This window comes from Rutidosis leptorrhynchoides, chromosome 2 (genome assembly GCF_046630445.1).
Source record: "Rutidosis leptorrhynchoides isolate AG116_Rl617_1_P2 chromosome 2, CSIRO_AGI_Rlap_v1, whole genome shotgun sequence".
Classification (NCBI taxonomy): Eukaryota; Viridiplantae; Streptophyta; class Magnoliopsida; order Asterales; family Asteraceae; genus Rutidosis; species Rutidosis leptorrhynchoides.
The window spans coordinates 311,754,429-311,772,248 of NC_092334.1; the positions used below are offsets into that span (position 1 = coordinate 311,754,429).

The 17,820-nt window shown below is 30.5% G+C and overlaps 1 protein-coding gene across 1 annotated transcript; it reads right to left on the minus strand.

The window, feature by feature from the left end:
- Nucleotides 1–1,374: 1,374 nt before the first annotated feature.
- Nucleotides 1,375–9,307, minus strand: LOC139891841 (cyclin-D3-3-like). Its single transcript, XM_071874849.1, has 4 exons — nucleotides 8,725–9,307; nucleotides 8,410–8,614; nucleotides 8,180–8,310; nucleotides 1,375–1,803 (listed from the first exon to the last, which is right to left on the minus strand). The coding sequence occupies exons 1-4, from the start codon at nucleotides 9,208–9,210 to the stop codon at nucleotides 1,534–1,536; spliced, it is 1,092 nt and encodes a 363-aa protein (XP_071730950.1). The 5' UTR covers nucleotides 9,211–9,307; the 3' UTR covers nucleotides 1,375–1,533.
- Between the last annotated feature and the right edge of the window lie 8,513 nt (nucleotides 9,308–17,820).

Genomic DNA, 17,820 nt, shown 5'->3' on the forward strand with positions numbered 1-17,820 from the left:
TTATTAAAAATTTTTATTGTTTACAACTAATGTCAAACTATAAACCATACAAACCTTAAAGCAAAGAAAAACATCGATTATTATAATGAGAGTGTCCTTTGGGACAGAAATTAAACAACCCCACAAACTCAAGAGGTTCCCCACATCTTTTATTTTTCAACTCAAATACTACAAATATTCACAACACACTTTACTTTTGATCTTTCTGAGATCTTCTTCCCTGTGCATCTGTCTTCAATGATCAACTTGTTTTTTCCACCGATTATTTAATTTCTTTTTTCTTTATGTCATTCTAAATATAGAAACAAGATTTTCTAGTAAAATAATATATTTTGGCTTACTTTAAACTATACAAAATTTGGCTAAATAATTGCATTCTGCATACACCCTTTTTTTCACCTTGTCTGTCCATGCATTGATATCTTAAGAAACTTGAAAATCTAATCATTTACTCCCTCCGTCTAATTTCAATAGTCCACAGACAAAAAACATGCAGTTTTAGGAAATCCCACTAACTTCATTTATCCACCAATGAAATATCTTCTTTCTCCAGATCCACCAATGAAATATCTTCTTTTCTTTCTATTTATGAAAGTGGACTATCAGAATGGACAGCCCAAAATAGAATAATGGCCTATAATTTATGGAAATTGCAGCTTTTATTTATATATTCACCATAGAGGTCCCATTTTAAGAGAGTAACAAGTCAACAAAACAAGAACCAAAGTCCTGACTTCAAGACCGAATACTTTTATCTTGATCTTGTTTATTATGCAACTTTTAATAGAAAATGATAAAGGTAGCCATGTATAAATTACATCCGCTCTTTTTTATACATCCACCATCATTTCTAATACATCTACCGTAATTGTGCGTCAACATGTTATACGGTACAACATGTTAATGCACATTCTATGGTGAATATATAAAAAATTGAAGATGGATATATCAACCATAACTTGTATCCAGCCATTTATAACGCCAACAAAACAAATACTGATCTTATTATTTATGCAGAATGGGAGCAATATATTTATCTTCTCAATTGTTTTTAAGCTAATTCTTCAGATCAAAAAAACTAGTCAGAAAATAAATGTGCCACCTATTAAAAAACAATATCCTGTGTTTGAAAATACATCTGACTTGACAATTCCTGAACAGTGAACACCCAAATAATCTATTCAACCTACCCACCTCTAATAAGTTAATGATTTAATATTCAACAAATGGCATGACTCGAAATGAACAAATAAAATGACCATACTACCCTTACACAGATTGATATCAGAAAGGTACCGAATGGAACAGATAAAATGTTAAGAAAACTTTTTTGATTGCATTCTACTACTATACTTATATCACTTATCACTTATATGTATAACTCAAACAGATATTCATAATTGAAATAATAGTAAAATATAAAACATATTTAGATTAATGTAACTGCACCATGACAAAACATAATACTCTGCCAAATAATATCCAAATAAAGAGAATGTAAATTAAATACCAATTGCTAACGATAATAGCAGATTAATAGATGTTGGACACACGGTTGACCGGAGTCAATCTCATTTGCTGCTCCTGAGCTCGATTTTTCTTCAACGGAGCTTCGGGTGATGATGTAACCGATGATGTAATCACCCATGAGTTGCTAGAGTTATCACTGCTGAAATACGTGTCGGCTACACCGTTTGGGCTTTCGGGAACTGAAAAGTATTTTCTCTTGTGATTTGGAAAATAACAACTGTTTTGAATATTCGATAGATCCTTGATGAAGTTTGAACACTCGTCTAAATTGTCCTGTTACGATGTATAATTTAACATTTTTAGCATTATCATAAAAGATAATTACAGGATAATTCTAGAAAGGTGCATAAAATGTGTATGTTTATAGATTCAGGATCGAACCAACGTTCAAAAAGACAAAAACATACACATTTACATATTAAGTTTTGAAAATGAATATATATCATAAGTGTTATGATAATAATAATTGAGCAAGTATGGAACTATAATAATGCAAGTATGGATAGTCAATTTTGTACAACATTATAGTCAACTTGGGGTCACTTGCATATTAGTATAAATACCCATGAGTTATGCTTGTAAAGATGCACCATTTCTCACACTTACAAAGTGTTTCTTTCTTTCTCTCCATTATCATCTTTGTTCTTACACTTCATTATTAGTATTCTAAATCAAGAATCAAATCACTAAAGGTAGTTATAAGCCTACTGAATTATAACATCAAGAATCAAACCACTAAAGGTAGTTATAAGCCTACTGAATTATAACATCAAGAATCAAACCACTAAAGGTAGTTATAAGCCTACTGAATTATAACACGTTATCAGCACGATAATCTTAATACTAAATATGGTTGGCTCTGCCACCAAAATGATATATGGTCGGTTATACCACCAAAATGATATATGGTCGGTTATACCACCAAAATGATATATGGTCGGTTATACCACCAGAATGATATAGGTCGGTTATACCACCTGGAAAAATATATGGTCGACACTGTCGCCAAATTTTCATTTATGTTTACTAATATTTATATTTTTGTTATATAACATTTATTTATGATTGCTTACACATGGTCGACACTGTCACCTACTTATCATTTATGTTATATTAAATTTATGTTTAATGTTTATATACTTATGAATATAAATTGACTAATTTATCATGATGTTTGTTTTAATTTTTGATAATAGAAAATGTCGAATCTGGAAAAGCTTAAATTTACTCCTTTAGAATCAACTGGAAACAACTACATGCCATGGGTTATAAAAGTAAAAATGCATCTTAAATCAATGGGCATTCTTGAAACCATAAATGAAAACAACACTTGTTCTGAAAAAGAACAAGCTACGGCATGTTGCTTTATTCATCAACATATTGATGAATGCTTACAAAATAATTATGTGACTGTAGAAGATCCCCATGTTTTATGGGAAGGTCTCAAAAGCAGATTCAATAATCAAAGAGAAATTTTACTTCCAGCTGCAATGGAACAATGGAGAACATTAAGGTTCCAAGACTTTAAGAAAGTAAATGAATACAGCTCAGCTCTGTATAATACATGTTCACAACTTAAATTCTGTGGACATGAAATTAGTGATGCAGACATGATGGAGAAAACTTTCTCCACAATGAATGCTGCAAACATCACAGTGCAAAGAAATTTGAGAATGCTAAAGTTCAAAACATATCCTGAACTTAATTCATATCTCTTAGTTGCAGAGCAAAATGATGAGCTATTAATGAAAAATCAGCAATCCCGTCCTACTGGTACACTTGCAATCCCTGAAGCAAATACTGCAAATAATTATAAACAGGGACAAGGACGCGGGCAAGGTCGTGGTTATAATAACCATCACCATCATCATGCCAAAAGCCATAACTATGGTAGAAACCATCCTTATGGTAATGGTAATGGGCGTGGACGTGGTCGTGGTCGTGGCCGTGGTGGTCAAAGAAATAGTAATCCACGAAAATATAAATATCAACCACAAAACAAGCCCATTAAACAAGATGTTGAAGAAAATTCTTCTAAAAATTCTGAAGAATCTTGCTACAGATGTGGTAGAATGGGCCACTGGGCTAATACTTGCCGAACATCTAAACATCTTGTTAAGATGTATCAGGATTCGCTGAAAGGTAAAGAAAAGGAAGTAAATTTTGTGGATAATATTGATCCAACAGTCACTGAGAAACCATCTGATTTATATGAAGATTTCTTGAATGTTTAAGTTGTGTGTCTTTTGAAAAATAAACGATTTAATATCGTCTGTCTTTGTCATTATGTTTGCTAAATGTTTCAGTACTATCTATTTGCGTTTAAAATATTGTGTAATATTAATGTACTCACTATTTATTTCTTATATATGAAGTTCAATATGAATTTTGCTGGAATACAACATCAATCAAGTGGTGGAGATCTCTGTATAGCAGACAGTGGAACTACACACACTATACTTAAATCCGAGAAATATTTTATTGATCTAAAACCAACGGAAGGAATTATAAATACTATATCAGGTCTTGCAAACTTGATATAAGGAACGAAAAAGGCAAAAATTCATATTACCAAATGGTACGAATTTTCTGATAAACAATGCTTTGTTTTCTCCCAAATCAAAGAGAAATTGTTAAGTTTCTCTGAAATATATCATAATGGATATGATTATCAGTCAATGATAACCGGAAATGAGAAATACCTATGTAGCACCGAAAAGCGCATATGATGAAAAGTGCAGCGCATATGATTAAAAGCGCATATGATTAAAAGCGCAGCGCATATGATTAAAAGCGCATATGATGAAAAGCGCAGCGCATATAATATGATAAAAAGCGCATATGATGAATAGCGCAGCGCATATGATTAAAAGCGCATATGATGAAAAAAAACAGCGCATATGATTAAAAGCGCATATGATGAAAAGCGCAGCGCATATGATTAAAAGCGCATATGGTGAAAAGGATATATAATGAAAAGCACATATGGTGATTAATGAAAAAGTACATTTGGTGATTAATGAAAAAGTACATATGGTGATTAATGAAAAAGTACATATGGTAATTAATGAAAAAGTACATATGGTGATTAATGAAAAGCACATATGGTGATTAATGAAATGTATATTGTGAAAAGGAATCACAAATGTTTCTTGAAAGAATTCAAGGTGATATATATGGATCAATACATCCATCATTTGGACCATTTCGATATTTCATGGTTCTAATAGACGCATCTAACAGATGGTCTCATATTTGTTTATTATCAAAATCGAAATGTGGCATTAGGAAAGTTTCTTGTTCGAATTATTAAATTAAGAGCACATTTCTCGATTACACCATTAAGGTGAGACTTGATAATGTTGGTGAGTCAACATCTCAAGCATTTTATGATTATTATATGTCTAAAGGGATTGTTATTGAACATCCAATTGCTCATGTGCATAAAAAAAATTGGTATAGCTGAATCAATAATTAAAAGCATGCAACTAATAGCTAGACCATTAAAAATGAGTACATAACTCTCAGAATTTATATGAGGACATGCAAATTTACATGCTACGACTTTATTTCACATTAAACAAAGTGCGACTCATAAATATTCTCTTCTACAAATTGATCTTGGCCAAGAGCCAAATATTTCACACCATTAAGACATTTGATTGTGCACTGTATTCTAGTTACACAACCACAACGCACTAAAATGGGTCCTCAAAGGAGGATGGGAATATATGTTGGATATGAAACATACTCAATTATAAGATATATTGAACCCATGACGGGTGATGTTTTTACAGCACATTTTGCTGATTGTCATTATAATGAAAAATTGTTCCCTATATTAGGGGGAGAAATAAAAAATAAAGAAAAAGATGTTTCATGATGTGAACATAAATTAATGTATCTTGATCATCGCACAAAAGAATGCGAAAAGAAAGTTCAAAAATAATACATGTGCAAGAACATGCAAATAAATTACCTGATGTATTTACATATACAAAAAGTAGTGACTAAATCATATATAGTAGCAGCAAATGCTTCAGCTAGAATTGAAATTCTAAAAGCTGGCAATAATGACGCTCATGAGTCTTTGCCACGTCAAAAACGTGAGAGACTAATTGGTTCCAAAGATAAAAATTCTCGAAAAAGAAAATCAGCTGATAATGAGGTAAAAGAAAGTGTTCAAGAAGAACCACAAATCAATACTCCTTCTGCAGAGGAGATTGATGATGTCAATACGGAAATTGCAATCAATTATGCACATTAAAAAAATATATATTATGGAACCGAAGTGACATGAAAAATCTTGATGAAATATTTTCATATAATGTTGCATATGACATCATGAATGATGATGATGATGATCCAGAACAAAAAAAAAAAAAAAAAATAGACATGATTGGGATCATTGGAAAAGAGCAATACGAGCTGAATTTGAATCGTTCAATAAAAGAAAAGTTTTCGGATCTATCGTTCTCACACCTAAAGATGCGAAACATGTGGAGTATAGATGAATTTTTATGCGAAAATGAAATGAGAAAAATGAAGTTACAAGGTATAAAGCTAGACTTGTAACTCAAGATTTTTCTCAAACACTGGGAATTGATTACGATGAAACTTATTCCCCTGTTATAGATGCAATTACTTTTAGATACTTAATCAGCCTGTCAGTTTCTAAAAATCTAGAAATGCATCTCATGGATGTTATTACTGCTGATCTTTATGGATCACTTGATAGTGATATATATATGAAGATACCTGAAGGATTTAAGGTATCAGAATCATCAAATGCAAAACACAAAGAAATGTACTAAATTAAATTACAAAGATCTTTATATGGGTTAAAACAATCGGGACGTATGTGGTATAACCGATTAAGTGATTACTTGATAAGCAAAGGGTATACAAATAATCTTACTTGCCCTTGTGTTTTCATTAAGAAAACAACATCCGGATATGTGATCATAGCTGTTTATGTTGATGATCTTAACATCATAGGTACAAATAAAGAGATCCATGAAGCCATTCAACTTCTAAAGAAAGAATTTGAAATGAAAGATCTCGGAAAAACCAAGTATTGCCTTGGTTTACAAATTGAGCATATGCCTAATGGTTTACTTGTACATCAAACAACATATACTGAAAAGATTTTGAAACGTTTCAATATGGACAAGGCAAAACCATTAAGTACTCCTATGGTTGTTAGATCACTCAATGTTGAAGCTGATCCATTTCGTCCATGTGAAGATCAAGAAGACATTCTTGGACCAGAAGTACCATATCTTAGTGCAATTGGAGCTCTTATGTATCTTACAAATTGTACAAGACCTGACATTTCTTTTGCAGTTAATTTGTTGGCAAGGTTCAGCTCTGCTCCTACCAAAAGACACTGGAATGGGATCAAACACATATTTCGATACCTTCGAGGAACTACTGATTTAGGATTATTTTATTCTAACGAATCAAAACAAGATTTGGTTGGTTATGCAGATGCAGGTTATTTATCTGATCCACATAAAGCTAAATCTCAAACTGGATATGTATTCCTAAATGGAGGTACTGCAATATCATGGCGTTCTCAAAAACAAACACTTGTTGCTACATCGTCAAATCATGCCGAAGTGATTGCATTACATGAAGCTACTCGAGAATGTTTTTGGTTGAGATCAATGACACAACTCATTACTGATTCTTGTGGACTAGAACGCGATAAAAGTCCAACAACTATCTATGAAGATAATGCAGCTTGCATAGCACAGATGAAAGAAGGGTATATCAAAAGTGACCGAACAAAACACATACCACCTAGATTCTTCTCATACACTCAAAATCTCATTAAGGACAACCAGATTGAAATGAGATATGTGCAATCTAGCAAAAACTCTGCTGATCTTTTCACGAAAGCACTTCCAACTGCTATTTTCAGAACACACGTTCATAACATTGGCATGAGACATGTTCAAAAGATGTAACAGCTGAAGCGATGTCTACTTGAGGGGGAGTCAACTCCATGCTGCACTCTTTTTCCCTTAGCTAAAGTTTTTTCCCACTGGGTTTTCTTTAGCAAGGTTTTTAACGAGGCAGTAACTTACAGTTGATCTTCAACAAACAAAAATTGCTATCCAAGGGGGAGTGTTATGATAATAATAATTGAGCAAGTATGGAACTATAATAATGCAAGTATGGATAGTCAATTTTGTACAACATTATAGTCAACTTGGGGTCACTTGCATATTAGTATAAATACCCATGAGTTATGCTTGTAAAGATGCACCATTTCTCACACTTACAAAGTGTTTCTTTCTTTCTCTCCATTATCATCTTTGTTCTTACACTTCATTATTAGTATTCTAAATCAAGAATCAAATCACTAAAGGTAGTTATAAGCCTACTGAATTATAACATCAAGAATCAAACCACTAAAGGTAGTTATAAGCCTACTGAATTATAACATCAAGAATCAAACCACTAAAGGTAGTTATAAGCCTACTGAATTATAACAATAAGTATATATATATAATCATATGATTCAAGTGTAACTTTTGCACAGAATATAACCATAACCAATGCAAGTTATTACTAATCCAGTAGTTCATATGAACCAATAAGCTTAATGTAAATGCATTAAGATAAGCAGGTGAATACAAACCTCACAGATATTAAGAAGATGAATAAGCTGATTTCGATAATCCAATGCATTATCAGGCTCGATTTCTGTACTAACAATGCACATTATTGCAGCAGCCATAACAGATGGAAGAAAGTGCTGAAACCTCGAATCTGCATTCATTGTAACAAAACATAAGCCCCTGAATTTCACCAAAAAATGGAAATTTCTTTATGCCATTAGTGAAATTTGAAGCATATTCATAAGCTTACCAATGATAACAGATACAAGAATTCGCTCACAACGTCGCAAGAACTCATAATGTAGATTATGAGTCATTAAATTAAGCCTACGCATGATGTAATCAAAGAATGAAATTGGGGTTACAGGATTCATTTTCCATTCAAGGGATGACAACACCAAAAGTTCTATCTTCATAATAGTCTTTGATTCAAACACAAATTTCGCTCCTTCAATCTAAACAACAAAAACCCCAAATTTCACATCAATTATACTAATTTAAACTCTCTTAGGCATTTTAACAAACACATAGAATGCATCAAAATTAAACAAAATTAAAAACTTACCTGTAAATCAATTAAAAGAGGGGTTTGGATCTCTTCAACTTTAGAAGCTAAAGATAAACAAGCAACAGCAACTAATTGATTCATCCATGGTTTATTATCCCTTTGAAAAGTAGTTGTTACCAAAAACCTATCAAAGTAATTAATAGCCAAAACGGTTGTTAAAGCAACAAAACCATAATGACTACTAACCCTAATCATCCAATCAACAGATTCTTTCCTCGAAACCATTAGAGACACGTCATCATTATAACATACAAAATGGGCATTTTCTTTTTGTTTATTTAAAAGACATAAAAGCTCATCTACTTCCCATAAAAGATCGTGTTGCTGAAAATGAATAAAGTTTGGATCTTGTTCATCTTCTTGTTTATTTAACAAAGATGAACCGAAATCAAAATCACAGTGTTGTTCATCGCATAAAAGGGAATCACCAATTGCGAAGTTAGGGTTTTGGATAGACAGAATTTTTTGTCGTTTTGCTACCATCTTCTTAAGAAGATGATATAAAAAGCACTATTCATTATCTTCAAAAAGACAAGAAAATGCAGATGAAATAAAAGTGTGTTTGTAACATATCTTTATGTTGTGTATAATCACACAATCTCTCTCTTTCTATATATACATGATGACAGGATGGATACTCATACAATATCAGTATATATGTATGGAATATATACGTATAATAAATAATAATTGCAAAATGTGTACATTACCCAGTGTTGTAAAAGTCGTCCGACTTGACCGACGCGTCGGCCGATGCGTCGTTTTTTTGAGTTCTCCGTCCCGTTTTTCTAAAAACGACTCAAAAGACAGTCAAAGCTAAAAGTTCGGTCAAAATCTGTCAAAGACGGTCAAATTTGGTCAAAACGGTAAAAATCAGTCAAATTTTTGTCAAGATCTGATATGTTTTAAAAATTAGGGGTTTGTTTTGATTTTTTGGGCCACTCTTTTCTCTGTGTCCTTACTGATTATGTACTCGATAACATTAATTAAGTTTGAAGTTCGATTGTTTTTAAATTCAAGTTCATATTTTAGAAATTTATGGTACATAATCAACTATCAACTATTTTATATATATAAATATATATTTAAGAAATTATTAATAAAGTCAACGTTGGTCAACGACCGATGCGTCATAGACGCGTCACCGACTCGGCCGACTCGTCCTTTTTAGGTCTAGACCGATGCGTCCCCGACTCGTGACTTTTACAACCTTGACATCACCTGTACACTTAAACCTTCAACTCAATCCGTCCCAATCTATTTTCTTTGTCTAATATTCTTTTTAAAATGTTCTTAATTGATTATTTACTTTCATAAAATGAAAAAAAAAAATGTACTAAAGTTTTTTGTCTCTAATTTATGTATAAGAAAAAATGATAAGTAAAAATAAGGGATAAGACTGAATAGTTAATAGAAAAATACATGTTACAGTTATTTTTTTTAAACTGTGTATTTTTTGTCTGAATACAGTAGATTTGAGACGGAGGAAGTATACCTTATAATAGTTTATCAACTTCACCAATGTAGAGACCCGTCCTAATCCATCCGGACGAAGTCCATATTGATTATAAACGATTCACAACAGTTGATTACATCGCGAGGTACTTGACCTCTATATGATACATTTTACAAACATTGCATTCATTTTTGAAAATACAAACTTTCATTACATCGAAAGTTGACGGCAGGTATACCATTTTATAATATATCTAACTATAATTGACTTAGTTATAATCTTGATGAACGCAACGACTCGAATGCAACGTCTTTTGAAATATGTCATGAATGACTTCAGGTAATATCTCTAAGATGAGCAAATGCACAGCGGGAGATTTCTTTCATACCTGAGAATAAACATGCTTTCAAGTGTCAACCAAAAGGTTGGTGAGTTCATTAGTTTAACATAAATAATCATTTCCATCATTTTAATAGACCACAAGATTTCATTTTCAGTTCTCATAAATATACGTCCCATACATAGAGACAAAAATAATCATTCATATGGATTGAACACCTGGTAACCGACATTCACAATAAGCATATAAGAATTTCCCCATCATTCCGGGATCCTCCTTCGGACATGATATAAATTTCGAAGTACTAAAGCATCCGGTACTTTGGATGGGGCTTGTTGGGCCCGATAGATCTACCTTTAGAGTTCGCGTCAATTAGGGTGTCTGTTCCCTAATTCTTAGATTACCAGACTTAATAAAAAGGACATATTCGATTTCGATAATTCAACCATATAATGTAGTTTCAATTACTTGTGTCTATTTCGTAAAACATTTATAAAAATTGCGCATGTATTTTCAGCCCAAAAATATAAAGGGTAAAAAGGCAAATGAAACTCACCATACTGTATTTTGTAGTAAAAATACATATAACATCATTGAACAAGTGTAAGGTTGGCCTCGGATTCACGAACCTATATTATTTGTATATTTATTAAAACATAAAATGGTAATCGAACAAATTTATATATTATTAATAATATAAATTTTAATATCAATAACTTATAGGTTTCATTATATTCATTCTATTTGTTTTAATAAATAAGATATTAATATAGTTTACTTTTGTGTATTAAATATATTGTTATTTGAATATCATTTGTTAGTTAATTTAATGAAAATATTAAGATATGGATAATAATACTATTAGATTTAATACTAATAATGCAAATTTTATATAAGAAGATAAGTTTAATAATATTTATAATGTTAATGATAATGATACTACTTAGTTTTTAATAAAATTATAGTTTAAAATGATGATACTTCTAGTATTAACGATAACAGTAATAATGTTGGTATTATTATTAATTACCATAAAAATAACCATTTTATTAATAATAATAATTTTAGTATTGGTTCATTAAATGATACTCATAATAATAATAATCCTACTCATAATAATAATTATTTTCATATTAATGATGCTAATAATAACATTAATAACACTTACAATGATAGTAATAATAATTGTTATAGTACTTAATACCATGATAATAATAATAATTGATTGTATCGTTTTTCTTTATGATAATAATAATCATAATAATAATAATAGTAATAATAATAATTCTTATGCTAGTGTTAATAATAATAATAATGGTAAGAATTATATTTGTAATAATAATGATAATAATACAATAATACTAGTAATAATAATACTATCTAATAATAACAATATTAATAATAACAATAATAATAATAATTAGTAATAATAATAATAATAATAATATATAAAAAAAATAAGAAGTATACCCTCTTTAAGGAGAATTTACAAAAAGATTGCTCCAACCCGGAATCGAACCCAGGACCTATCGTATCACACCATCACGTCTAACCAGCTGGGCTATTGCCCATCATCCGAAATATTACAGAACAAATATTTATTTAACCCGAATTTTCGTTTCTGTCCTCACCATTTTCTTCTCCTTCGTTCTTCTTCTCCATTCCATCATTCGATCAGAGGTACAACTCAACACCACAACTCACCGGTTTAATTTAAATTCGTAATTGTTACAATAACAAATTGGTTTTGGAAGTTTTAATTAACAAAAAGAAAGGAAAAAAAATAAACAAGTCTGTAACAGACTTATTGAAGAACACGAACCCAAACACCAATTTTGATATACAGCTTGTTTTAGATAATAATTATAATATGAAAAATGTTGCAACACTATTTTAGAAACTGGTTGTATCCTTAATTTATCCTAAAACATCCATTAAAGATCGAATTTCGCTATGAACAACAGAGTTGACTTTTAAATTAGAAAGTTTGACATCCAAAATTCGAATTCAATACTAAAAGTTGGGATTTGAAACTTTTCAGAAAGTTTGAATGGAACATTTAGAACAGGTTTGCATTAATAGATTTTGGATTAAAACACAAACTCGAAGTTTTTAGAAAATGGAACTAGAACAGGGCCGTTACCTGTTCTTTCTTCTGTTTTGATCAAATTCGTTCTGTTAAAATTGTTAAAGTTATCTGTAATTGATATAGGATAAAGTAAGTTCGATTGATACCTCATAACAACTTACACTGCTTGTTTTATTGCTAAAAGGAGTCGACAGAATATCAAAGTCAGGAAGAAAACAAAAAAAAAAAAAAAAACTAAAAGCAGATTCCATATTGGTACGATGGAATGGGATGTGAAATAGAATTGAAGACAGATACAAAATTTAAAAACAGTTTGATAGAGATTGAAACTGATTCCCTTGACAAAATTCGTTGGTATCACTTTTAATAAGAATTAAATATATAAATAATAATAGTTTTATTAATAATCAATAATAATAATAATACTGAAATATTAATTAATAATATTACATAATAATTCTGTTAATACAAATTATAATAATAATAATAATAATAATAATAATAATAATAATAATAGTATTTAGAATAATGATACTAATAGTTATTTTAATGTTTTTAATACTATTATTAATGATAATATTAAATAATTGTTTCATTTTTATAAATATAATAATAATATTCATAATACAAATAATAATATTAATATTAATATTAGTGATAACAATCATAGTAATACTAATAGTATTGATATAACAATTTATGCTTATCAAATCTTATATATATTAAGTTATTAATAGTAATAATATTTATATCAATATTGATAATGAAGATAACTATATTTTACTTTGTAATTACATATTTTAATATTCCAATTTATTAGTTATGTAATAACATACATCGAATATTTAATATTTATATATATATCAATATACATACAATCAATAATTACATATTTCAATCATGTATATATATGTATATGTATCTAAATACTTCAACTACTACACATTTAATTATGTTTTATATATCAAGTAATTAAATGTATTGAAATAACTGATCTCCGAGTATAACATTAAATACTTTGTTAACATTAACAAATCATGTATATTTAATCTACTCTCTATTTTTAAATAAACAGTTTTAAATAACAATTTTAAGTTTTCTTTCATAATCACTAAATCATATGATAGTTCATTAGTATATTTAATTAATAGTATATAATTATTTACATGTATAGCTATTTATATATAGATTTCTATTTATGATTTAATGGTTCGTGAATCGTTGGCAATGGTCAAAATCAAATGCATTTATGAAACAGTTCAAACTTTTTGAGATTTCACATTACAGACTTTGCTTATCGTGTCGGAAACATATAAAGATTAAAGTTTAAATTTGATCGGAAATTTTCGGGTCATCACAGTACCTACCCGTTAAAGAAATTTCGTTCCGAAATTTGAGTAAGGTCGTCATGGCTAACAATAAAAATGTTTTCATGACGAATATGAGTTGATGAATAGAGTTTTATCATCATTGAGTTGTATAGATAAAACGATTTGATTACGCAAGGAGTATAAGTGAAGCTATCGCAAGAGAGTGAAATGAGTAACTGTAGAATCGTTTTAACTGATGACGTAGTTATGATTGATTTTCGGAATTCATGGGATTTAAAGAAAATTTTCGTAATAAGATCTGGTTCTTCGGCGATTAAGGAAATCAGAATCTCCTTTGATTAAATGCATTAATCTGTTTCGATTGCTCTGTCGGATATCTCACTATAAATCTACCTTCTTCGTTTCCTTATTTCAACGGCTCACACCTTCTATTCTTTCTTCCTCAACTCAGACTTTGAAGCATTCTTAAATATGCTCCATCCAGTACTGAATCTTGATATACTCCTAACTTTCACACCTATCATTCTTCTTTTTCATTTACCACCAGAGGATTTTATTTATTTTTACTATTACCTTAGGGTTATAGTAATTTTAATTCTCTCGTGCCTTTACGTGGTAATACGTATTGATATGTACGGTTTGTAAGTTATGTGTTGTTGTCGAACTTTATATTTTCTTTTATATTCAAGAGTTCTATACTTTTGTCTCCTCTTCCCGACTTCAAGTCAAGTGAATAATGGTCCGGAATTCATAGTTAATGTTCTAAGAAGGAAATCGAAATGGCACGATCTTGATTTGGTAAATTACCAGAATTCAGGAGAAAAGATAGAACTATCAGGAAGATATGTTCTCGATATGTTTGGAGATTAGGTAGAATGTAAGAGTCGTGTAAATGGCACATGATGACGGTATGTTCTGTGAATCATCACGTTCCATTAGAAACTCAACATGAATTACTGTAATATAATCACGTTGATCAAGTATCATTATATTATACTAACTCATGCATCAGTTCCCAACATTACTTCAATAATATTCATATTTTTAAGCTCGAAAGTTTACAGAATATAAAAAATAACAGTTTCTATATGATGTAACACTGATAGCACGAAGAGATTATTGATTTCAGATAAGAATAGTTATGAAAATATCTTCAGAAATATGGAGGATATTTGTAATGAAAGATACGATAATATCTTTGAATATTTAAGATCAGAGGATGATGGAAACTATTGTCCGCAAGAGTTTAGAGTAAGGAGCAAGATATTCGCTAAAGACTTCAGCAGGCATTGAATCATTTGGATTCTTTGAAGTCAAACTTATCCTTTGTGATTTGTCTACGGCTTCCTTCATAGTTTCGCATAATCCGCTTTTCGGTACAAAATTTTCTATTGGGTGTTTCCAATACTCCATTTTTTTTAATCATCAACCTTTCGACGGTTAAAGTCATGTACAGTTTTTTTTTGCTGCTGTATTCAGTTTTTTTTTCAGAATTTCAGAATGAAAGATCATAGTTCTAAGTGATAAATGTTATATGTATAAATATAACTGTTGATATAGATATGATGTGAGTTTTCAAAGTACTGATGGCTGATTCCTCTACATTTACTGCTACTATATCTGAATCATTGGTTATCGATCCGAGGTGATTTCAAGAGAATTGTGTTTTTAGATGATTAAACGCTGATGGTAATATGGTAGAATATAAAAGGTTCCCCGCTAACAATAAAAGAGCATACATATAAATCAAGGTGATAATAAGGTTGTTTCTAATGAAAAGTTGAAGTTGACTTGCTGGAGCTGTGGCAAAACTGACTATTGTGAAAAAGAGTTGCAAAGTTATTTTCGGTAATAACAACGCCAAAGAAGTTAGCACAGATACGTGTTAAACGTTTACTTAAGTTCCGAATGTTTTCAGGTGCGTAACTATATGCATCGATCTTTTCTTCCGTAGATGAAGTGCGGTTGGTTCATCCTCCCGATTGAGGTGTTTTCAAGAATCATAAAAGGTTTGAACGCAGATTGAAATCGTCAAGATACAAATGAAGTTTAATGATGAAAATCAAGTGGCAAACTTGAAGAATTGTTTAGTTTCATATGTTATAATCAATATTTTAATTCATTTTAATTGTCCAATGATATTAGTCCACAGTCGATAGTCCACAGTTAACAGTCCAATAATTTATATATAGTTTAATATATAATATTCGAATTAATTAATACATATCGTGACCCATGTACATGTCTCAGACTCGATCACAACTCAAAGTATATATATTATTATAGAATCAACCTCAACCCTGTATAGTGAACTCGATCATTACTGCATATAGAGTGTCTATGGTTATTCCAAATAATATATATATATATATATATATATATATATATATATATATATATATATATATATATATGATATGTCAAAACCTTGTATACGTGTCCCGATATTTAAAGTGTGTAAAATAAATACAGAAATTAAATGACGATAAATAAAGTGCGTAAAGTAAATAACAGAAATTAAATGACGATAAATAAAATTGCGAGAATGTAAATTGCGGTAATTAAATTGCGATAAATAAAATGTAATCAGTTAGCTAGGAACAATTAGCTAGGAACAGTTAGCGTGGATTCTTAACAAAATTTCTCATAGTTAATTTGTTTGTTTCTAACAAATTTTATTTTATCAAATGTTTCCTTCATTATGCCACTTGTTAGATTCTGATAAATCAAAATCCAAATATGAAATTGGATGAAAATGGTTATTCTGTGGTGAATGGATACGTGCATCGGTGGATGTAAATAGGATAGTAAATGACTGTTGAATCAGCTTTGACGAATGTACAGTGTAACTTATTAAGGTGAAATCTAAATATTCCTCGGGTATTACCTACCCGTTAAAATATTTTCACTATTAACATTTTGTACAAAAGAATTTTTAATTACAATCTTTATGAAAATATATATACATATATATTTTCTTCAGATATAATCATGGATTTAATAAGTCAATATGATATTAAACTTATTTGATTTACCGTTAGAATAAGAATATATAATCTCTAAAACATTAGAGGTTATATAATCGCCAAGTCGAACGAAGATAAATGATGTAGAACGATTCGTGGAACGATAATTATACTCGAGGTACAGAATGAGATGTTGGGGCATAGATTCTTGATGGTACTGGTGCTGTTACTGATGGTACTGTTGGTGCTGATGATGTTGCTGAAGCTGGTAAATTTTGCACCATATTCTCCAAAAATCATTACTCAGACGCGAAGCTCGTTGACTTCTTCGATTACTCTGGGATGATTGTCGGTAAGAACGAGCGAATGAATAGGGTTTAGAATCTATGATATTATGTAATCATGATGAGATATTCGGGAAATGATGGTGAAACAGATTTTTCAGACTGGTTCACCGGTAAGTGCTTCAGGTTCATTGTCAAGAGTGCCGGTTGGTGGGTGGAAAGAATCGCTTTCTACTCGTCTCCATTGATTAAGTTGACTATGAACCCATCAGATGAATTGAGGATGGATGATTGGTTGATTCATTCTGGTGACGCTGTTTTCGGAGTTTAGGTGAATATCCATGTTGGAATAGCTGTCCGAATAACTATCAGAATAGCTATCGAAATCTGAGGGAGTCGAACCGGTTGAGGGATTTATCTCGTACGATCAGATGAAGGATTTTCGATAAGAAATAGATTATAGGATGTAGATTAGTATTCTGCAATATATAATTTACATATGCATATATAATACTAAAATCCCATAAGTTACGGAGGAATCTACAGAAGCAGTCAGGCAAAGGTAACAATAACAGATACGTTAAGATATGAATTTATCTATACACTGTCTATGCAATAGAAGTAGTA

Bases quoted from the DNA above. Each gene is read 5' to 3' on its own strand.
- LOC139891841 (XM_071874849.1), bottom strand. From the start codon at position 9,210: ATGGTAGCAAAACGACAAAAAATTCTGTCTATCCAAAACCCTAACTTC. The intron at 8,615-8,724 runs GTAAGTTTTTAA...TTTGTTGTTTAG, and splicing joins CTCTTTTAATTGATTTACAG to ATTGAAGGAGCGAAATTTGT. The intron at 8,311-8,409 runs GTAAGCTTATGA...CAATGAATGCAG, and splicing joins TCTTGTATCTGTTATCATTG to ATTCGAGGTTTCAGCACTTT.